This window comes from Lipotes vexillifer, unplaced genomic scaffold (assembly GCF_000442215.2).
Source record: "Lipotes vexillifer unplaced genomic scaffold, Lipotes_vexillifer_v1.1 scaffold1275, whole genome shotgun sequence".
Classification (NCBI taxonomy): domain Eukaryota; kingdom Metazoa; phylum Chordata; class Mammalia; order Artiodactyla; family Lipotidae; genus Lipotes; species Lipotes vexillifer.
The window spans coordinates 265,247-288,951 of record NW_006770093.1 but is presented as its reverse complement, the minus strand read 5'-3'; the positions used below and the strand labels follow the sequence as shown (position 1 = coordinate 288,951).

The window sequence follows — 23,705 nt, the reverse complement described above, 5'->3', positions numbered from 1 at the left end:
GAAGATGGCCAAAGTCCCTGACCTCTTTGAAGATCTGAAGAACTGTTACAGGTAGGAAAGAGATTCTGTCTCTTGTGATTTAATGAGGGGATCAAGGTACATTAGAATCCAGCTGAGATTACCGTAACCAGCATGGGCCAGACCCACAGAGGCTGTAAAGATGTGTCCTACCTCTGAAGTCAGGGCAGGTTCAGTGAAGACCCAGGGAAACAGCACCCAGAATGTAAACTGAGGTGAAATTGACAGGGAGGTAGCCATTCTAGAAAGATCACTTTTTTTTTTTTTTAAATGTCTATTCAGGTCTTTTGCCCATTTTTTAATCAGGTTGGTTTTTTGTTTTTGTTTTTTTTAGATGTTGGGGGTAGGAGTTTATTAATTTATTTATTTAGTTTTGCTGTGTTGGGTCTTCGTTTCTGTGCGAGGGCTTTCTCCAGTTGTGGCAAGCGGGGGCCACTCTTCATCGCGGTGCGCGGGCCTCTCACTATCGCGGCCCCTCTTGTTGCGGAGCACAGGCTCCAGACGCGCAGGCTCAGTAGTTGTGGCTCACGGGCCCAGTTGCTCCGCGGCATGTGGGATCTTCCCAGACCAGGGCTCGAACCCATGTGCCCTGCATTAGCAGGCAGATTCTCAACCACTGCGCCACCGGGGAAGCCCGAAAGATCCCTTTTAAGGGCTGCTGGGTCCTAGTGGCTTTCAGCATCTGCTTAGACACAGCTTCAGTCTGGTTCACATGCCCTGATACAGTAAGGAGTTTTAATGGATTGTCAGAAAGAGAAACCTTTCTCAGGAAAACTTCTTGATCTCAATCTGGAATAGGAAATGGCTTCACAGCAATTGGAGCATGTGAAACATACACAGTCAATCTCATTCAGACATAGGAGAAAGATAATGAATAAAAAGTTAAAATTGTATAACACTTTAAACCAACATGGTATTCCCATTACCTATTAAGATACACTAACCACAAACTAGACTATGGAAATGTTGCCTGGATATTTTGCAAGGTATAAATTATTAAATCTGTTTTAGTGAATACATGAAAGCAAAGTGTAACATATAACCCATTTGGTTCAAATTTAAATGAGGTGCTTCAAAAGTGTTTCTTCTCTCTTCAGGAGCTTAAAATTTTTCTCCAAAATTCAATTACAACTCTTCAATTGGTTAGCCAAGCCTCATTTTTATAGATAGAGCACAGGTAGAGTTCAAGGCCTGGCCCAATGATTACTAATGCCAAATTATCAAGTACAAATTACTGTATGGGTGTGTATGCACAGAGGTCCTTAATTTTCAAAGATGACAGTAATGGCCATGTGTGTGTGTGTGTGTTACCCAAAGCTAATATAGTTATTAAAATATGTTGCCCAGTGACTGCAGTGATATAACAAACAGAATTAAATTCTCATCCTCTTGTTTAACAGTGAAAATGAAGAATACAGTTCCGAAATTGACCATCTGTCTCTGAATCAGGTAAGCATATGACTGTAATTCTTAGGAGATTGCTGTGTTTATGCAGTATTTTCTCTACTAGTATAACAACGGCTTGAATCTTAGATGCTTCTGTTTTACCTTCACTAGAAGTCCAGAGACATGCATTTTTTCATTATAAGCGAGACCAACTGCCTCTTTGCACTAACAGTTGATGGCATCATTCATGGTCACCAGATTTTCCCAGAACAGAGCAGAACTCACCTGAAACTCCAAGAATGGAGTCTCCTGGGTCAGCCTTCAATCAGAATGTTGGTTTTGCCATCCTGGGACAGCCCCTTTGGGCCACTTCACCAGGGGTCCGTCTCCTTAAGTGACGTGTTGTTGACACCTTCTCTAACACCAGCTCCAGAGATTAGAGATAGCCCTCTAAGTGTAATAGCCCATGAAGCTGAAATGGAAGAAGCAGACCAGTTGAAAGTAAAAAATCTGCAGCCATTCACATGCTGTGTTATTTGGCTAGGAGACCACAAATAGGTACTGGTTTGTGTGTCTTCGGTACTGGTTCTAAAAGCTATACCTAGAGGAGTATTTCTAAAATATTTAAGCATTGTCAAGTAGATGTTTAACCTCCTAAGGGGGAACTGACCGGAAGGCTACCACTCACTAAGATCACTTGTAGACCTGTTTCATTACAACATGTCATTTTTTTTTTACTGAAATATAGTTGATTTACAATATTGTGTTAGTTTCAGGAGGAGGCATAGTGATACAGTATTTTTCTGATATAGGCTATTACAAGATATTGAATATAATTTCCTGTGCTATACAGTAAATCCTTGTTGCTTATCTATTTTATGTAGAGTAGTGTGTATCTCTTAATTCCACGTCCCTAATTTGCCCCTCCCCCCTTACATCTCCCCTTTGGTAACCGTAAGTTTGTTTTCTACGTCTGTGAGTCTATTTCTGTTTTGTATATAGGTCCATTTGTATTATTTTTTAGATTCCCCATATAAGTGATATCATATAGTATTTGTCTTTCTCTGACTTACTTCACTAAGTATAACAAGATCTCATTTTTGAGTCTGTGGTTGGATGACAAAGACCTTCCCAGAGATCACATCTTTTCAGGGAAATCCTCAAAGGAGGGATGGGAGGAAGTGGGTAAAGAGGAAGGAGGCAGAGGAAAAGGAAAGGAGGAAAGGAGGAAGGAGGGAAAGACTGATGAAACATGGGTTACCCAAGACCAACATGGACATTCTTCTCTCTAAGTCTGTTGAATAAAACTCCTGTTATAAAGGAGTCTCATTCTATGGCCATGGGCAGCCTCTCAGTTTTCATTTTCCTTCCTCACAGAAGTCCTTCTATGATGCAAGCTATGAACCACTTCATGAGGACTGCATGGATAAATTTATGTCTCTGAATACACCTGAAACCTCTAAGACATCCAAGCTTACCTTCAAGGAAAATGTGGTGATGATGGCAGCCAAAGGGAAGATTCTGAAGAACAGATGGTTGAGTTTAAATCAGTTCCTCACCGATGATGACCTGGAAGACATGGCCAATGATACAGAAGAAGGTAAGGGGTCAAGTGCAATAATATCTTTGTTTTCTATTTTTAAGCAAATGGGGACAGCAGAGTACAGGGAAAAATAAAAGCTTGAGTAACAAGAGGGCAACCAACCATTCGTCTGGTAACTATAAGAAAGGAAAGTTAATTTTTAGCCTTCTCCAGTGGGAAGACGTCAGCAGTGGCTTGAGTTGAGCATACCTGCTCACAGGCTCACTTCGTAGCCATATTCTTAAGGTCACGTGACTTTGCGCCTTTCGACAGAAAGCAGTTACGTACTGTTTGTGGGTGACTTCCACTGTGGAAGTTATGCTCCTCCACATACCGACTATGTCTCCTTGGGCAAAGTTACTTAACCTTTCTCTACTTCAGTTTCCTCTACTGTAAAATGGGGGTAATCCCCTAACTGTTGTGAAGGTTAAATGAGTCGATACTTGCAAGCTTCTGGACTAAAATAATGCCTGGCACATAGACAATACCTAAAAAATATTAGCTATTATTAGCATTAGTATTATTACTACTACTATTTTGTTAATACTACCAACACTACTAACTTACTAATGGCTGCATTATCTCTAACCTTCACAACAATCCTACATTCTTGTTTTATATATGAGGAAATTAAGCTCAGTGAGATAGTGACCTGCCCGAAATCTCAGTGTGTAAGTAGTAAAGTGTCAAATCAAATCAGTTCTATCTGACCATAGAAGTCATGATTTTTCTCCCATGCCTTCACTATACAAGCCTCCACATGAAATATAAACCTAATACTTTTTAAGTAACAGCTAAATATTAACACATGTTCACCTAGAAAATTGGAAAATACAAGAATGAAAGTTAAAACCACGCATACTCATACTACCCCTCAAGAGTTTACCACTGCCAGCACTATGTTACCTTCCTTAAAGTCTTTTCTATGTGAATGCACACACAGGAATATACATGTTAAGCATTATTAGGTCAATTACATACAATTTAATATCCAACTTTTTTCATTTGTCAATAAATAAAAGGCATTTTAGAGCTCCAGTTTTTTACCATTATAAGTAATGTGGCAATGAATAGCCATATCAATAAATCTTCATTTCTATCATTTATTTCCTTAGAATAAAAAAATTCCTAGAAGTAGAATTATTCAGAGCCATGAGGATTTGTGAAGCTGTTGACATATACCCCTGTTCAGAAAGGTGGTAGATAGAAAAAAAAAAAGAAAAAATTCTTTTCAAAAAATGAAAAGAAAGGTGGCAGACTATGGAGAACAGTATGGAGGTTCCTTAAAAAACTAAAAAATAGAACTACCATATGACCCAGCAATCCCACTACTGGGCATATACCCTGAGAAAACCATAATTCAAGAACAGTCATATACCACAGTGTTCATCACAGCACTATTTACAATAGCCAGGACATGGAAGCAATCTAAGTGTCCATCAACAGATGAATGGATAGAGAAGATGTGGCACATATATACAATGGAATATTACTCAGCCATGAAAAGAAATGAAATTGAGTTATTTGTAATGAGGTGGATGGACCTAGAGTCTGTCATACAGAGTGAAGTCAGAAAGAGAAAAGCCCAAAAATAGGGGAAAAAAAAAAAAAAAAAAAAAAAAAGGTTCTGAAGAACGTAGGGGCAAGACAGGAATAAAGACGCAGATGTAGAGAATGGACTTGAGGACACGGGGAGGGGGAAAGTTTAGATGGGATGAAGTGAGAGAGAGGCATGGACATATATACACCACCAAATGTGAAATAGATAGCTAGTGGGAAGCAGCCGCATAACACAGGGAGATCAGCTCGGTGCTTTGTGACCACCTAGAGGGGTGGGATAGGGAGGGTGGGAGGGAGGGAGACGCAAGAGGGAGGAGATACGGGGATATATGTATAGCTGATTCACTTTGTTATAAAGCAGAAACTGACACACCATTGTACAGCAATTATACTCCAATAAAGATTTAAAAAAAAAAAAAAGGTGGCAGACATTTAGACCTGCACCTCAGTGACATATAAAATTCCTAGTGGGGCTTCCCTGGTGGCGCAGTGGTTGAGAGTCCGCCTGCCGATGCAGCGGACGCGGGTTCGTGCCCCGGTCCAGGAAGATCCCACATGCCGCGGAGCGGCTGGGCCCGTGAGCCATGGCCACTGAGCCTGCGCGTCCGGAGCCTGTGCTCCGCAGCGGGAGAGGCCACAACAGTGAGAGGCCCGCGTACCGCGAAAAAAAAAAAAAAAAAATTCCTAGTGTATTCATTTTTTTCTCAGAGTGCATTCATTTAAAACTATAGGTGGAGAATACAGGGTGTCTTCCTGGTTACTTACAAACCTCCAAACAACCAAAAAAGTTGTACAGGTAATCTTTTTTAAAAAAACTATTGCCTGAAGAATCTAAGTTTAAAAAGAAACAAATAAGTAACCACAGGGATAATCCTAGAACCAATTCTGCTGACAGGGTGATTTCACTTCTCTCTCAGTTTCCTCACCTAGACTGGGATATTCTTCATTGTCCCTTCAATAGCTTGTATTAGAGCATGTATATCATCTATGTTTGTACTTGGACATTAATCTGAGCTCGTGATAACGGTTTTAGAAATCATCAAGCCCAGATCAGCACATTACAGCTTCCAGAGCAACATGCAATACAACTTTATTAGGGTCATCAAAGAGCAATGCATCCTGAATGACGCCCTCCATCAAAGTATAGTTCAAGATTCGTCAGGTCCATACCTCGTGGCTGCTGCATTAAATAATCTGGATGAGGCAGGTAAATGGACAATTCTGTCATCTTCCCCCACCCTTTTTATTTCTGTATTTCTTTTAAGCTTTCTGCTTTTAAAGAATAAACCTCTCTAGATTCCTGGCTTTGCACGATTTATCTAGAATAGGATGAAGCACATCATCCCTGGTAAAAATTCTGGGCAACGACAGGAACTTCAGCCAAATCTGGAAGCTTTAACAAGAGAGAAGTGTCTTAGCTATGAAAGCTCTAATTGCAGTTTAAAGCTTTCTGAGATACTGTCTCCTTTGGTTCTCTGAGGTAGTCTTATCCTTGATTTTAAAGGTAAGTAAATGGAGCCTCAGAGATATTCAGTGACTTATGCAAATTTACTCAGAAGCCAATGAGGAGCCTGCTGATCAAACTTCCAAATAACACCAAACTAGGAAGAATCATTATCTTTATATATATATATATATATATATATATATATATATATATATATATATATATTTGTGTCTTAATTTCTCATTCAGTTTTGAAGGACAGTTTTGCCAGATATAGAATTCTCAGTTGACAGTTCTTTTTTTCAATTAGTCATATATATATATATATATATATATATATATATATATATATATTTGTTTATTTATTTATTTATTCGCTGCGTTGGGACTTCGTTGCTGCGCACGGGCTTTCTCTAGATGCGACGAGCAGGGGGCTTCTTTTCCTTGTGGTGCTCGGGCTTCTCACTGTTGCGGCTTCTCTTGTTGCAGAGCATGGGCTCTAGGCGTGAGGGCTTCAGTAGTTGCAGCACGTGAGCTCAGTAGTTGTGGTGCACAGGCTTAGTTGTTTCGCGGCATGTGGGATTTTCCTGGACCACGCTCGAACCCGTGTCCCCTGCACTGGCAGGCGGATTCTTAACCACTGCGCCATCAGGGAAGCCCAAGAATCATTATCTCTGATAACATAATTGTGAGGCAAAGTAGCCAATAAGCTGCAAATATGTTCTGAAGAATGAAATTTAGGATGCAAGAAATTTTGTCACAACGATCCAATTTCCATGGTGTACATATTTTAGCTTAGGGGCATGTCATCAGTAAACAAAATTATCTTCAGAGGTCCAAAGAGGCTACTTTGTGATAAACAAGCAGGGCTCTTTCTGATTGGATATATTTCAGCTAACATGCTTTCCACTATAAGACATTTACAAATTATTTTGTGTTCTACTTTCCTACTTAATATTGTTTCACACAATTTTTCCACATATTGACAGAGTATATGTATTTGCCATTTTTAATGGCACTAGAATATTCGATCATGTTGCTATGCTGGTGCCTTGGGTTTGCTTTAAATAATTCAGTTGCAAATGTCTTTGTTTAAATTATTTCTTTCTCTATGAGCTTATTTCTTGGAACGTATCCCAGATGCTGGATTTCTAGGCATAAATAATTTTACAGCTCTTATTAAGCATTGTTCTCTAAGGAAAACTGAACTACTTTTCACTATCCTTAGCAACATATGAGTGTATCAGCTTCTAAACCCCTCCATTTTACTCATGACTTCACAAATTCCAGGGTCTTATCCCACTAATATAATTATAAGAGATTCAATAAATATGCAGCCCCCAAGCATTCATTCAACATAGAAAATTCTAAAGCCATTAACCAAGTATTTACCTGCCTAGTGAATAAGGCAGACATTGTCAAGGATACAAAGATGTATAAATTCCATTCCTGACCTTCGGGTACTTACACCATAGTTGGGGACATAACTGCACACACACACACAGAGCATCTTTTATATATATATATAAATTTATTTCTTATTTATTTATTTTTGGCTGCATTGGGTCTTCATTGCTATGTGCGGGCTTTCTCTATTTGCGGTGAGCAGGGGCTACTCTTCGTTGCAGTGCACGGGCTTCTCATTGCGGTGGCTTCTCTTGTTGCGGAGCACGGGCTCTAGGCACGTGGGCTTCAGTAGTTGCAGCACGTGAGCTCAGTAGTTGTGGCTAGCGGGCTCTAGAGCACAGGCTCAGTAGTTGTGACGCACAGACTGAATTGCTCTGTGGCATGTGGGATCCTCCTGGACCAGGGCTCGAACCCGTGTCCCCTGCATTGGTAGGCGGATTCCCAACCACTGTGCCACCAGGGAAGCCCACACACAGCATCTTCATAGACACTTGATTTTACACAAATACAATGGATTTACTTTTTTTTTTTTTTTTGGCTTTTCTCTTTGCCAGTGAAATTTGACGTAAGTTCTTATACATCAGAAGAGGATTCTCTACTTCCTGTGACTCTAAGAATCTCAAAAACTCAACTGTTTGTGTGTGCTCAAAACGAAGACGAACCCGTATTGCTAAAGGTCAGTTGTTCTCAGTCTCCAATTTACCTTCATTTACAACCCATGCATTTGTAGATGATCCCAAGAGGCAGACACCCCTAGCAGGATGGCACAGTCCTCTTTTCTTCCTACCACAGTCCTACCTGCCCACCTGCTTTTCCATCCTACTTTTTTATTTTATTTTATTTTATTTTATTTATTTATTTATTTTTTGCAGTTCGCGGGCCTCTCACTGTTGTGGCCTCTCCCATTGTGGAGCACAGGCTCCGGATGCGCAGGCTCAGCGGCCACGGCTCACGGGCCCAGCCGCTCCGCGGCATGTGGGATCTTCCCGGACCGGGGCACGAACCCGAGTCCCCTGCATTGGCAGGCGGACTCTCAACCACTGCGCCACCAGGGAAGCCCCCATCCTACTTCTTACCCACTATATGGTAGTTCTAGGCAGGATCTGTGAGAGAGCAAGATGGAGGTGACAAAATTACATAAAAGGCAAACTGCCTTCTTCTTTCTCTTTTCCCTGCCTGGTTCTATTCACCTCCCATCCCTGGGCATCTGTTTATTCCATCCCTCTTTGAGCTTTACTGACATCTACTATCTGACCTACATGAGGGTAGGCTTTAGGACCAGGGGGCCTGCCTCCAAGAGTGTCAAATAAGCCACTGAGATCACAGAGGATTAATCACCTGCCAGTGGGTACAAAGCAAAAGCTGGGAGCCAAGGCTCAAACCCTGGCCTTCTGACTGCAGTGGCTCTCTCTCTTCATTGGTGCCAGTTTTCTCTCTCAGCCCAGCCTCATCTCTACTACCACATTCCCCTCCAAACATACAGACACACACACATGCCCACTAGAGCCAAATGTTTTCTCCACTGATTAGTGGGTGACTCTTATTCAGTAAATGTGTAATCCAACCCCCGCTCCTACCCTAACTAGGATTTATGTGGATGCATGTGTCTCTCTTCCTGGATCAAGTCAGATGAAAGTGATGTCTATAGAGCAGGGCAGTAACTTCATTTGTGAATTCATTCAACAAACGTTGTTTATTGAGAGCCTTCTATTTTTCAAGCAGTGTCAACAGCTCAGTAGACAGTGGTGAGCCAAAGCCTTATAGAACTCACTCTTCTGAAGGGCACAGACAATAGATGAGCCAAACAACCAGCAAAAAGTGCAAGATGCTGTAAAGCCAATGAACAGGGTGCTGAGATAGAGAAAATGAGAGCATGCTTTTTACACAGAGCTCCCTAGAGATGAGAGCTGCTGCTAGGAGGGAGCATGCCATCAAGGGTTGGGGGTGGGGGGGGGGCATTCCAAACAAAGGGATCTGAGTGCACCCAGCCCTAGAGCTTTACAAGGCCAGCTTCAAAGATCAGAAGGGACACCCAAGAAGCTGGGACACCCTGAAAAAAAGGAAAGATAAATAGAGGAAAGGATTTCAAACAGGGAAGTATTCTGACTTTACTTATATTTTCTAACTCAGAGAATAGATCAGAAAGGAGGCAATAGAGAAAATCTGATTAAGATGTGGTAGTAACAGTTGGGGTGGGTGGGGGGTGGGAGTTGTGAGACAGGTGGAAAGAAGGAGACAGAATCTGGTTATATTTTGGAGATAGAACCAACAAGAGGAAGAGGGGGAAACGGAGAGAAATAGGTTTGAGAAATAAAATCCTTGTTGACATTGAAAAACCCAAGGAAACCTCAAAAGGGTATTTAGTTCTTTTCTATTAAAAGAATAGAGAAGAAGCATCTTAAGTTAGAACGTGAATTTTGTTTTTCCATGAAAGTACTGTTAAATTTTTTTCATACTCGCAAGAGGAACAAGAGGAGTGTCGTCTAAAGGGATCACAATTTTCAAAAAAGTGTACTGAAAGGATTCAGCTTCTAATATGCCTGGGAAGTTTTGTGTATGTGTGTGTGTGAGATTTGGGTTTCTTTAGTCTTCAACTGTTGACTTAAATACAGAGATAAACATGTCTGAATTCTAAGTTATTTTCCCAAAGTATGTTTTGCACATTTAGAGGTCAAAAGGTTTCAAGGTCTTAGCATCCTTAGTGCTCATATCTGATGCAAAATGTTCTATTCCCATGTTCAGGCAGGACAAGAAGAATGTTTCACCCTACCTGTCAGGATACAGTGAGACACTAGTGTCTTTGGCGATATTCATGATGACATTGGATTTCTCTCCAGTTAACTGAGGAAATCAATTATTATGAATAGATGGGGCCATGCATCTAACAGGCATGTAATAAATGCTTTCTGAATGAACAAATGAATGAAGAACCTATATCATCATGTTACCGAGTCATAGTCCTAAAATGCTGTGTATCTCATGAAGACCAAAAGCCAAGGGATTGAGCATCAGTTCTTTTTTTAGCATCTTCCTGTTCTCTTTTAATAGATCTTTGTTTTCCTTATCCTAGGAGATGCCCGAGACACCCCAAACCATCAAAGATGAGACCAATCTCCTCTTCTTCTTGGAAAGGACTGGCAGTATGAGCAACTTCAAATCAGTTGCCCATCCAAAGTTGTATTTTGCCACAAAGCAAGAAAAACGGGTGCACCTGGCAAGGGGCCCGCCCTCTAACACTGACTTTCAGTTTTGACTGTGGAGGCTACTTACTTGTGAAGTGTTGACAATCTGTATGTACCATGTACACGAAGGAGTCAAATCCTGCACTCTTAGTCACTCTCTGAGCATGTGTTGAGCCTTTGTAACTCTAAATGAATATTCACTCTCTTTCTAAGAGAGGGCACAAAGTCTAGTAGAACCAACACTAACATATAATGTTGCTTGTTATTTAAAGAACACCCTATGCTTTGCAAATTACCAATCATTTTAATTATTACTATGCATACAATCTTGGGAGGGCCAGGGCTACTGACCGTGGCTACCAAAAAGGCTCTACCCATATTACAGATGGGTTAACTAAGGCATAAGAATACTAAGAAATACCCACCATAGTATTTGGAATGAGAAGCCATGGACCCAGGATTTCATTCCAACTGCTTAGCTTCTGCCTTTAAGTTGCTGATGGACCCTTTATCAAACACTGTAAGTTTCTGGGACCTCAGTTTGATCATCTTCAAAATGGAGGGAATGATGGCTATATCCTTCCTGCCTCAACGGTATTTTATGCCAATCCGTGAGCTCGTTTTAGTAAAATACTTCTTGAAGCTGAGCCTCAAGAAGAAGGCAAAGGATGCAATATTATTTAAAATTATTATTTATTACACTTATATATTTATAAATATTATTTCTAAGATAATTGTAACATTATTATATTTATGGCAATTTTTGCAATCTCTGAGTATGCCCATGTATCTTCAACAATAGTAGACAGTGTTTTCCAGGCTGAATGAGTTTCAGGCACTAAGGCACTTTGATCCAAGTTGTGCTTTTTCCATTGCTGTGAAGCTCTGTATTCTAGTACCTGGGAGTTCTGTAATTACGATAATAAATTTGTATTAATTACCTTGTTCATTTGAACTGATAATTGGCCAAACTCTTTCACTCCTCTGCCTTTGTCATTCTTGTGTCATTCAATTTCACCTGCTCTCAAGTCCTACTAGCTAAAATGGGATGAACCTAACTTTGGCAACCACAGGACAACTGTTATCTCAACTTTCTTTTCTGGAACATGAGCAACGTTTCTTCTAGGTTCTAGAAGTTGTGATCCAATCGTAGTGTTACATCACCATCAACAATGTGAACTGATCCATTATTATCAATCATAATTAAATATAATTTAGAAAAAAGTAAATCTGGCCCATAATTACATGTTGTCTTAATCATTATTTTACAGCATGGTAATTAGGAACAGATAATAAAAGTAAATAACTATAAGTAGTGTTACAAAACCATACCAAGATTTTATGGTTTTTCTCTCCCCTTTGTTAGCTTGCCAGTATGCATAAAAGGTATACAAATGATAGTATTCCCAGGTTCATTTAAAGCTCATATTACACACAACACATGTGTTCATATGTCCATACAAACCCACACATTCAGAGCCACATTAAGGACTAATGGATCCTTTTGGAAAGCATAGATACAAAGTATGTTGAGTTGGAAAAAGTTGAAATCAAGAGAACTTGGAATTAGATGTGGGAAGAAGTGGAAGAGTAGCCCAAGATGACTCTCAGTCTCCTGCTACTGGAGAGAGGGTGAGCAGTGGTGTCTAAATCAGTATTTTGGGTGAAAATATGGAGTTCTAGGATGAAATATAATGAGTACCATTTTAGACACGTAACTTGAGCTACTGGCAGGACACCCAGGTGCAGATGTACAATGGGCAGATGATGATGTGTCTGGAACTCAAGAAAAGTTAGAACTAGATACAGACTTGGAAGACATCAGCAGGTTTTTAGTAGGTAAAATCCTAAAAATGACATCAGAGAGAGAAGAGAAGAATATGATGAACACTGTTGGTTGTCCACCCAATCACCATCTCCCCATCTTCCTTACTGACAGAACCCTGACTTCATTCAGAAGGAAATATGTCTTGAATTGGCTTAGACCAACTGGACTCAAAGAATGAGTCCAATTGGTCTGAGGCAATCATGGTCATTCTGTCCTCCCATGACTAAGTCACGTTGAGTTAGTCCTGCCTAATGAGATGTCTGCCGGGGGCAATTTCTGGGAAAGATTTTCTACTCTGATAAAAGAGCCATGTAGAAGAAAGTCTTTTTTTTCTCCCTTCCTTCCTGCATGAGACATGTTCTATGAGGACGTAGAGCTTGGAACTGTGCTAACCAACTTGCACTTGGGAAGACACAGCCACACGCTGAGGATGGCAGAATGGAAAGAGAAATAGAGTCAGCATCTCTGAAGACATTGCTGCACTAAGAATCTACTTACTGCCAGACTTTAAGACCACAAGAAACATTATTGCGATTTTATTTTTTTTTTATTTTTGCCCGCATCAGGTCTTCGTTGCTGCACGCGGGCTTTCTCTAGTTGTGGGGAGTGGGGGCTACTCTTCGTTACCGTGCGTGGGCTTCTCATTGCAGTGGCTTCTCTTGTTGCAGAGCACAGGCTGTAGGCATGCGGGCTTCAGTAGTTGTGGCGCACAGGCTTAGTTGCTCCAGGGCATGTGGGATCTTCCGAGACCAGGGCTCGAAACCACGTCCCCTGCACTGGCAGGCGGATTCTTGACCACTGCACCACCAGGGAAGTCCCATTATTGTGATTTTAAATCATTTACATTTGGTTTGCTATTACTTACAGCCAAACTCAGCCTAATTGAGCACCACAGAATAGAGGCACAGATACAGAGCACTGCAGAAAAACAGAGAGAAAAGGAAAAACCCTGTTCTCTTGTTTGTTTCACACTGTTCTTTCTAATTGCCATTACTTTCCTAGGGTTTCTGTACCCCAAGTCTGGCTAGAGTAAGACTAGGTATCAATATTTTAAGAAATAGAGAAATACAAAACACTGAGCAAGCAATACCAATTCAAGAAATCTTAAAAAGCACAATAGCTGCTCAGTCTTTAACAGTGAAATATTGAATCATTCTAGAAATGGCCTCAAGTATTATTCTAACAGGTTCAGCTATGCATATCCCCTACCCCCTACTCCCCAGCTGCATGTACAGTGAGACGGTCACCATGATGAGCTTCAACAATCCTAGCACTGAACTTGTTGGAGTCTATTTCTTTATTATGGTCTTATACGTCAGTCTCCAAATTGATGAGAGTAGAGCCACATCACCTGTAAGTCCAAGGTATAGAAGGAAAAGGGAAAGGATATTTCCCTAACCCTCCCGCCAATTAAATCATCCCTCTGATGCTTACATATACCTACACTTGAACTTTTGGGGGATGATGGAAATAGTTGGGATAACAATAAGTACTGTGTCGGATGTAAAATATGCTTGTGTATCTATACCTATTCCTTGATTGTGTGGTGGTTTCATGACCATATACATTTGTCAAAATTGTCCTCTTGAGTCTTGGCCAATGTTGGCTTGTCAATATCTCTCATAAAACTTGTTACCCAGAAATTAGTATACTATTCAGGATATGGCCAGCCCAGCACAGCTTAGAGTGGGATCTTGTCCTTCCAATTTCAGACACCATGCTGTTTTTAGAAAGTGACATTAGCTTTTTGAAAGCAAGTGACATTGTTGATTCATATAGGGTTTGTAGGCAACAAAGACCTATAGGTTCTCATCCTAAATTCAAAACTTTAAATATATCCCTGTTCAATTTTCATCTTTATTTGGCCCCAGATCTTTCTAGATTGTTCCAGATTCTGATTTATTTTTTTTTTATACACTGACTCTTCCTCTTAGTTTTGTGACATCTGTAATTTGGTGAGCATGTTTTCATTTTGTACATAGTATATCATAGAGTATAAAAAAAATAGGTTACAAACATTTTTGCAAGAGTGCCTGAACTACAGTGACCAAGGGGAGAGTGGTATGAGCTGAAGCTGTAAAAGTAGGCAAAGGCTAGGCCCTACAGGAGTTGTAGGACTTAAGCCTCAGAGCAATGGGAAGCCATTCAAGCCACAAGATGGATACTTTGCTAGATGAGTTGAGAATTGTTAAACCTATTTAGCTTTTTTTTCCATATTTTGTGTCCTACAAAATAGTTCTTCAAATATCCAAAGAATTTAGAAAAGGGTGCAGAGTCAGCCCATGTTGCTCCAGAGAACAGGGACCAATGAGCAAGAGGCTTATCTGAGCTCTTTTTTTTCCTTTAATTTTCATAATAATCAGCATTGTCTTAAAACAGGACAGGTTAAGCAGCTCCCTGACCCAAGCAGTATTCCTGCAAAGATGCAATGCACACATGGGATCTGTAGAATATTCTAGCACTGGGTGGTGGACAAGATGACTTCTCAATCTGCAACCCATTCGATCACTAAGATTCTATAAAGACCAAGAGAACTCCTTTCACTTTTCTGAAACTGTACATGAGCCACTTTCTTACTCATTAACCAAAAATGTTCTGCCCAGCTGCTAGACTTAACCATTAGGCAAGGATTCATGGCACTATAGACAAAGAGTCCAAGTTTTTCACGTAAATAATTATCAGTTGTCCTATTTTAAACATATTTGTATACTACTAGTGTGTCAAAATATATAAATCCAGAAACCCCAGCATGGCTCCCTCCTGAACACCCTGTTTGGAAACAAAGAGGAGAGCTGCCCCAATGGCTTCATGCCCAGCTGAGCACCCAATGGTGAAGCAAACCTGGCAAAAATGGGCCCAGACACAGCTCCACCTCTCCATCCACCACCTAGGGAAGTGGAACCCTAACACATAGAGTGCCAAAAGCATTTCCCAAACCTCTTCATGAAACTGTGGACTAGCCAAAATGGGGAAATTTTTGAAAGAAAAGTTTTAGGACAGAAATAAAAGGAATGAGGTGTGTCTAGGGACTCAGGAGGTCTGGACCTGCCCCCATTGTCCCTTCCTTGGTTAGGCATACACCCAGCTGATAAGGTCTAATCAAAAATATACATCAAAAAGGAGCCATCCCGAAAACAGTATGGCGGTTCCTCAAAAAATTAAAAATAGAGTTACTGTATAATCCAGTAATACCACTTCAAGTTATATACCCAAAGAATTGAAAGCAGAGGCTCAAACAGATAACTGTACACTCATGTTCAAAGCAACATTATTCACCATAGCCAAAAGGTGGAAGTAACCCAAATGTCTGTGACAGATGAATGCATGAACTAAATGTAGTATATACATACAATGGAATATTATTCAGCCTTAGAAAGGAAGGAAATTCTGTCGTACGCTACAACATGGATGAACCTTGAGGACTTAATGCTAAGTGAAATAAGTCAGTCACAAAAAGGCAAATACTGTATGATTCCTCTTAAATGAGGTTCCCGGAGTAGTCAAAATCTTAGACAGAAAGTAGAATGGTGTTTGCCAGGGCCTGGGGGGAGAAGGCAACAGGGAGTTAGTGTTTAATGGGTATAGAGTTTCTGTTTATGAGGATGCGAAAGCTCCGGAGACAGATAATGGTGTTGACCTGAAATAGACTGCCAGATAGTTTCCCAGCAGAGATGGGTTTATTCAGGGTCAGCAGAGAATTGCAATTTGGGATCTGAAACCATGACGAGCCACACTGAAGTCGAGGGAAGGAAAATGTTTTTACAGAGGGGGAAACGGAAGTTGGGAGAGCTGTAATAAACAAAGAGTCCCTGGCTTTTCATTGGCGAGTCCTTGCCAGGAAGCAGGAGTCTTTCTACTTATGACTGGGCTCCCTGTGGTCGCAGAATATGAGAACTCCCCCTTCTGATCTCCCTACTCTATTTGAGATACCTGTTTGATTTTTTTACAGTGGTGATGATTGTACAGCATTGTAAATGTACATAATGACTCTGAACTGTACACTTAAAAATGGCTTAAATGGTAAACTTTGTTTTGTATATCTTAGCACACTGAAAAACATAAAAGGAGCCACGCTGCAGTACTAAAAACTAAGATCCTTTAGCTTCAGAGACCCATAACAAGTGGAGATGTACACTCACGTGGAGTCGCCAAATTCATCATTTTGGTTTTACCTTATTTTTATGTGAACCTTAGCATCTAAGGGGGCTGGGGAGGCGTTGTCTATGGGGCCCGGGGACTGCCCCATCGCCCATCCCCGCCGCCTTCAGCGTAAGTGACAGCACAACGGCCCAGAAACCGCATCCTTAAAAGGGGGGGCTTCTCCCACCCAACCAGCCGCCCTCAGGGCCAACTGCCCGTTCAACTGTACGTTGTTCCGATCAAAGGGCCCCCTGGGTGATTTGACTGGCAGAGCCAACCACAACTCGTCTATTTCCTTTTGTCCCGCCCTCCCCTGCTTCCGACTGGCGGGATTCAAACCAACGGGAGCCAATGAGAGTGGGCGCACGCGCGACGCGCCGGCGTTGACTGCAGGCGCGGCCTTTTGAAGAAGAACTTTAGCCGGGGAGTCATGGTGCTGCCGGGGCCCTCCGCCGCCGCGGGTGAGTATGACTTCGAGCCGCTGTGTCTTACGGGCGGGGACGTAGGGAGGTCCCCGAGTGAGTCCTTTAAGCGGAAGTGGCCGGTCCGTTCGTCTGCCTGCCTCTGCCTCCCCGCCGGCGTTTCCGGTCCTGGGGGCGCTGACCCGAGCCCCGGCCCTAGGCCCCGGTGAGAAGTCGGGGCCGGGGGTCGGGGAGGGTGTGCGCGGGGCCATGTGCCTCCCAGGCATCTTCCCAGTGACTCCCGCAGCAGCTCTGCAAAAAGCTGTCATTGTCACCTCGTTTGGGTAAAGAACCTGAGGCCCCTTGCCCGGGGTGGCACAGTCAGTAGGAAGCCAGGCGCTCCTGCGGCCCATATTTGGCTCCAGGTGGAGCCCGGGTGTGGCCCTCGGGGCAGCGCCGGCCGCCCGAGTTGTGACAGCTGTCAAGGAGGGTCTCACCCCGACGCGGAGCTCATCTCCTCGCAAGCCCGCGCGCCCTGGTGGAAGCTGATGGGTTAAACGTGCGCGGAGGCTGAAGGGCTCCCCGACCTCTTAGATGTGCCTGGAGCCCTTTGCTAACTTTCAGCATACTCCTGCTCAGGTGCCTGCCACCTGCTCCAAAAATGCGTATAGTGTTTTGTTGGTTTCGGTAATAATGCATGTTGACTGTTCTAGGCACCTTACACAACAGCCTTTCAAGTTGGGCATTTCTGCCCCATTTTAAAGGCTCAGCAGCAGCAGCAAGGTTTGGTAACTTGCTAGAAGTCACAGAGCTGGGATTCCAGCCCCGTCTGTCAGCCTCCAACAGTCCTCTTGACACAGCTGTCTCCTAGGGATGCATCAGAGCCAGATATCAAAATACAGGGCATAAATACACTACCACATGGAAAATAGATAGCTCCTGCTCTGTGATGGCCTAGTTGGGTGGGATGGGGGGGGGGGCGGTCCAAGAGGGAGGGGATGTGTGTATGCGAATGGCTGATTCACTTGGCTCTGCCGCAGAAGCTAACACAACATTGTAAGGCAATTATACTCCAAAAACGAAAAGCAAAAAAACCCCGAAAAACACAGGGCAACTCAGTTTAAATGAGGTTGAGTTGTTTTGCACCCCTATAGCTTATTTTTTTTTTTTTTAAACCATTACTGAATTTTAGCCTTTTCCAACCACCCAGTCCCCTCACTCAGTCTCTGCCTCTGGACTCCCATAGTTCTTTCTTTGACCCTGTTTTAATGGCACTTAGATTTTGCCTTATATTGTAATTATTATTGTGTTTATTTTATCTCCACTACTAGATTGAAACTTCTTGAAGATGGAAATACTGACTTTTCATTCCCTCACAGATGCCTTGCTTAGAAAGTCACCATATGGATAGATGTTTGCCGTGAACCCCCTAACCTGGCCTATTTTGTCCTTAGTACCAAAGGAAACCGTGTAAAGGTTTGGGGTCAAAAGTCATCATTCCTGTTAGAAGGGATTAATAAAACAAGGCCGGGCTTGCCAGCTTAGGTGGGCCAGTAACAGAATCTCTTCAAGCAAAGCTTGATGTGTTGGAGCTGAGAACAGTGGCTGTGAGCAAGGGCTTTGGGTTTGGATAAACCTGATTTCAGATCCTGGCTTAGCCACATGTTATCTGGGTAACTTTGGGCATATCATTTATCCTCTTTAAATTTCAGACTGTAAAATACATAGCATTGTAGTGCAGATGAAAGGAAGTAATATAAGTGTGATGAGCTTTGTACGTGGCATATAAATGATGTTGTTGATGTTAATGTTAACCTGGAGGCACATTTGTAGGGCTAGGGACTTTATAGCTTTATGGTCCAAAGCCAGAATCATTACAGAAAGGTGCCATCTTTTAGAATATAAATGAACTGGTTAGAATCTCACGCGTTCGTTTGCTCGCCTGTTTTGCAGAAGAGCGGCAGAGAAAGCTCCAGGAGTACCTAGCAGCCAAGGGAAAACTGAAGTGCCAAAACACCAAGTGAGTTTGTCTCCCACGGTTATGCAAGTTCCGTTGCCCTGGTTGCTAATAGCAACCTAAAGCCTTTTCAAAACATAGCCCTTTTGTTTGCAGTCTACTCAGACTTGCCTTGGGATCCTGTGATTATTCAAAAAGGGCATTTCCAGGCGAGCCATGACAAAAATGTTGGCAAAGATTTAAGCATTACTACTGTGACAGTCTCCAAAGGCGGGAGAGGAGGGTCTACAATGTCACCTGCAATGCTGCAAGCTTTTCCTGTCCCTGCTGCATTTCCTGGGAGAGTGATTCTTGTGAAGGCAATGTTTGGCCGAGGAGTTGAGTGACCCTGGTTCTGGTGCTTCTCTCTAAAGCAGGAGAGCCGGTTCAATCCATCCTCCATAAGCTGCACACCCACATCCTCCAGCCTGACAGTGCTCTTTGGTCTTCCTCTTAGCACTTACTCTTGAGGTAAACAGAATATGACTGCTTCACTTTGATCTTTTGTCAGCATCTTGTATTCTAAATGGTGTTAGCTCACTCGCCTTAGCATTGATATGTTTTTCTACCCAACATGTTGCTAAATTTTTATTTGAAAATCAATTTTTACAAAGTTAGCTTTCACCCTTTGTTTTAGTTTCTTTTTACTTTGGGTTTTTACTTGACTCTATTTCCTTGATTAAATAAACCTAATTCATGCAGTCAACATATATTTATTTAATACCTATAATGTATCAGTCACTGTTGCTTCTGAAAGTATGCGGTTGCTGCCTTCCCAGGACTTACATCCAAGATGGGAGAAGCAAGCATCAAGTCATGATCAAAGTCCCTGTTAGTCTTGTCAGTTTATGATCTGTGAAGATTGAGTCTAAATTCTCTGCTTTTCTCTTTTTTTGCATTTTATCTCTCACTAACTAGATTTCACATGTGCCTCAGTATTTTTTATTTATATCATTTTCCCCACCTGAAAATTCACTATGTGTAGATATTAAAAAAACAAGCAAGCTTTTTTCTTACTTATAGTTGATTTAATATAAATGAATTTATTTACAAAACAGAAACAGATTCACAGACATAGAAAACAAGCAAGCTTTTTAAAGAAGCATTTAATTATCTTATTTGGCATTGAATCTCTAGTGCCCGGCACATTGCAATGTTCCCGGAATGATGTTCCAATGAGTAAGACTGTGAAGATATGAAGAAAACACGTATTTTATTAACACTGTTAGAATGTTATGTTTATGCATAGGACATCTATGAAAGGATCACAGAAAAAAATGGGCAACAGTGGTTGTGGTCACTGAGGAGTAGAATAATAGGACAAAGGAAGGGATGATAAGGAGCCTTTCTATCAATCATAATTTTTGAATTTTTTTTACCATATATGGAAGTTATAATGATTTAAAATTCTAACCGTAAAAATTTTTAATCACTGTACTTCCCAAGCCTTGCTGATTCTTCTGTACCAAGAATTAATCTTATTTCATCTTTTACAGGCCGTATCTAAAAGCCAAGAATAATTGCCCGAATCCACCACCTTCTAACTCTGTAAGTAGTAATTAGTCTTTTAAAAATATCCGTTTTGGATGATTAGCAATAAAAATAATAAACATGTTAACAACCTAAAGAACATGTTTTGCAAAGGTATTTACATAAATATAAGAACAGTTTGGTTTAGTAAGCAATAGTATCATTTTTTGAAAAGTACAACATACTATCGTTCAGTTTATTAACCAAAAAAAATCTTTAAGTGCACTTTTGTCCTCTTAACATTTATTGAATACTTACTGTGTGTCTGGCACTTTTCTGACTTGCATTAACTCCTTGAGTCCTTACAACCTTATGAGGTAGGACTATTAGTAGCCCATTTTACAGATGAGGGAACTGAGTCACAGAAGGGTTAAGTTCCCAAGGTCACATAGTTATTAATCTCTTAATACGTTGATAGGCTGAGAGCCCATGGTCTTAACTACTTTGGTATGCTACCATGAAGTTAAATAGCTCAGTAGTCATTAAAAGAGAACATCTGTGTTAGATCTTCCAAGGTACTTAACAAGCCTGTGCTTCCCAGTCAGTTCGGTTCAGCTAGACTGTGGATGGAATGATAAAAAGATCCTAACATACTTAAGGTTTTAAAATGGGAGAAATTATCCTCCTGAAAATGGCACAAATTCTTCATCTGCAATAAAATAATCAGTAAAAATCCCAACTTTAATTTTTAAAGCCATAGTTTTATCTAAGTTCAAGTGTAATTGAAATAGTGTTGCCCAAAGTGTGACACTGGTGCCAATTTTCGTAAGTTTTAATGATTCGGTCATTAAATGTACACAGACACACACACATATACATATATACCTATATGCATAGGCATGTATATATCGTATAGATTATATATGTTATGTGTACACGTGACATCATTAGACACTGTGGAGGATAGAAAATGCATAGAAAGCAAAAGTGGTGCATGATGATGTGAACAGTTGAGAATTACTGGGCTAGACTTTTTTTTATATTTATTTATTTTTTATTTATTAATTTTTGGCTGTGTTGGGCCTTCATTGCTGCACAGGCTTTCTCTAGTTGCGGAGAATGGGGGTTACTCTTCGTTGTAGTGCGCGGACTTCTCATTGAGGTGGCTTCTCTTGTTGCAGAGCACGGACTCTAGGCGCACAGGCTTCAGTAGTTGTGTCATGTGGGCTCAGTAGTTATGGCTCACAGGCTCTAGAGCACAGGCTCAGTAGTTGTGGCGCACGGACTTAGTTGCTCTGTGGCATGTGGGATCTTCCCGGACCAGGGCACGAACTTGTGTCCCCTGCATTGCCAGGTGAATTCTTCACCACTGCGCCACCAGGGAAGCCCCTGAGTTAGACTTATGCTTTAGGAAGATTGAACTGGTATAGCATGCAAGGCTTAAAAACTCTGTTGGAAGGGGCCCTCATTAAGAGCTCCCAGAAGGTTCGCTCGAAGCTGACAATACTGATTTCAGTAAATCATCTCTTAAATGAGGTAATACCTACCCTTTACGGTAGATATCACAGTAGTGAAGATAAAAATGAAGTGGGGAAGGCAATTACGGAACTTGGGAGAAACTCAACGTACTAGGCAAATAACTCATCATTACAATTGGACAAGGCTTCACAATTTATAAAACACTTTTTATATATAACCATAAGAGTTAACATTTGAGTATTTATCATTATCCAGATACTGGATGAGACACCTTACATACAATATCTCAATTAATATTCAAAACAACGCTATAAGCAGGGTGGTCATATGATTTAATGTCCAGAGACCTTTGAGAGTAAAAGGAAGTGCTATTAATATGTTGGGCCAACAGGCATAAATCAAAACTATCTTGCAAAAACCAGGACTTTATAGCATCTTCCCTAGATTATAGATATTATTATTCCCATTTTACAAATGAGAGGACTGAGGCTCAAGGAGATTGGCCACATTTATACAGCCAGTAAGGACCTGAACAAAGCTTTTCTGGCATACTCTTAGTGTACTGTTAACCATGCCTCACTTTTTGAAATTAACAGCCTCACCATAACTGTTTCAGGTTTCATTCTGGCACACAAAGGAACACACAAAAGAAGTTTTTCATTTTCTGTTCCTATCAGGAGTTTTAACATATTTGAAAAGATTCCTTGGAGCCATCCTCTTGGATTTATTGAGAAACAGTAATGTATAATAGTGAAGAAACTGCCTTGGTCCAAATCCTGACTCTTTTGTTTTCTAGCTCAGAGACCTTGGGCAAGTTATTTAACTTCATCTGTGAGATGGGAATAATAGGAGGTTTCTCATAGAGTTGTTTGAAAGGATTGAGTTAATGCAGATTGAAGTACATTTAGAAGTGTCTGCATATTGGGATATATGTTCCTCTGGAGGTGCATAAAGCATCTCCAGCAGGTACACATTTTAACAGAACCAATCTCCACATCTTCAGCTTCCGTATGTGCTTTTGCCCAAAATTGATTTGTCGTCGAATGTGCTTCAGTTTCTCCTTTCCCACCTCCCTTGACATTCCCTTGTCATCCTTCTTCCACTTTTCAGTTCTTTCTCTGCTTATTTTGCCCAGGGATGGAAATATGTACCTCCAAAGTACAAAATCAAGGGACAATTTGAAATAATGGTGGTGATGTTCAGAAAGCCTTTTGCCGTTCAAGCAGCTTCCAGTTCTTTGCATTCAACATTGTCGTGTGGAAGAACATTAAAAATAATTTTTTGCTGAGAGATCACTGCATGACTTTTAGCATATGCCTCTGGATGAGTTCAAAGAGTTGACTGTAATTGCTGTAACAAAACATCTTCTATTCCCATCTACTTGATAATGTGAACAAATTTTCTGTGTTTTTATTTAAAAAGCCAAAGGAATAAAACTGATGAAGACCTCTGTCTCATTCTAGCAATAAATAATATAATGTCTTCCAGTGAATACATGAACTAATTGTGGGGGGAAGCTCCAGCCAACTCACTAAGAGATATTTCCATTTCTTTATGAAAAAGTACTTTACTCTTTATATTTAATAATTATTGATCAAAATTGGTAACATTTATCTTCTTTTGCTGAATTATTTATAGTTATGGTAAATACAGATTAAGGTAAATTTATAGACATATATTTGTTGAGAAGTATGATAGGGTAATGGATTATAAACTTCCAAGCACAAATATCTAGTATAAAAATTTTGTGGTGAACTGGAATGAGAACAGACCAGTAGAAAAAAGAAAGGTATTATATTTTCAGTTGTTA

General features: G+C 41.0%; 2 protein-coding genes across 2 annotated transcripts in view; both read left to right on the top strand.

Moving 5' to 3' along the window:
* IL1A (interleukin 1 alpha) lies at positions 1–10,886 on the top strand. Its single transcript, XM_007446018.1, has 6 exons — positions 1–51; positions 1,419–1,467; positions 2,782–3,004; positions 5,580–5,753; positions 7,954–8,075; positions 10,470–10,886. Exons 1-6 carry the CDS (start codon positions 5–7, stop codon positions 10,650–10,652), a joined length of 798 nt encoding a protein of 265 aa, XP_007446080.1. The 5' UTR covers positions 1–4; the 3' UTR covers positions 10,653–10,886.
* A 6,093-nt stretch (positions 10,887–16,979) lies between these two features.
* Positions 16,980–23,705, top strand: part of CKAP2L (cytoskeleton associated protein 2 like) — a 29,704-nt gene continuing 22,978 nt past the window's right edge. Inside the window, exons 1-3 of the mRNA XM_007446017.1 lie at positions 16,980–17,010; positions 18,904–18,970; positions 20,443–20,494. Coding sequence (XP_007446079.1) covers positions 16,980–17,010; positions 18,904–18,970; positions 20,443–20,494 — 150 coding nt within the window. The remainder of the gene's footprint in view (positions 17,011–18,903; positions 18,971–20,442; positions 20,495–23,705) is intronic.

What these genes read in the sequence shown, in the direction of transcription:
- IL1A (XM_007446018.1), top strand. Translation starts at nt 5, where the DNA reads ATGGCCAAAGTCCCTGACCTCTTTGAAGATCTGAAGAACTGTTACAG. An exon ending in GATCTGAAGAACTGTTACAG is followed by an intron (nt 52 to 1,418) that starts GTAGGAAAGAGA and finishes CTTGTTTAACAG; the next exon opens with TGAAAATGAAGAATACAGTT. An exon ending in ACCATCTGTCTCTGAATCAG is followed by an intron (nt 1,468 to 2,781) that starts GTAAGCATATGA and finishes CCTTCCTCACAG; the next exon opens with AAGTCCTTCTATGATGCAAG.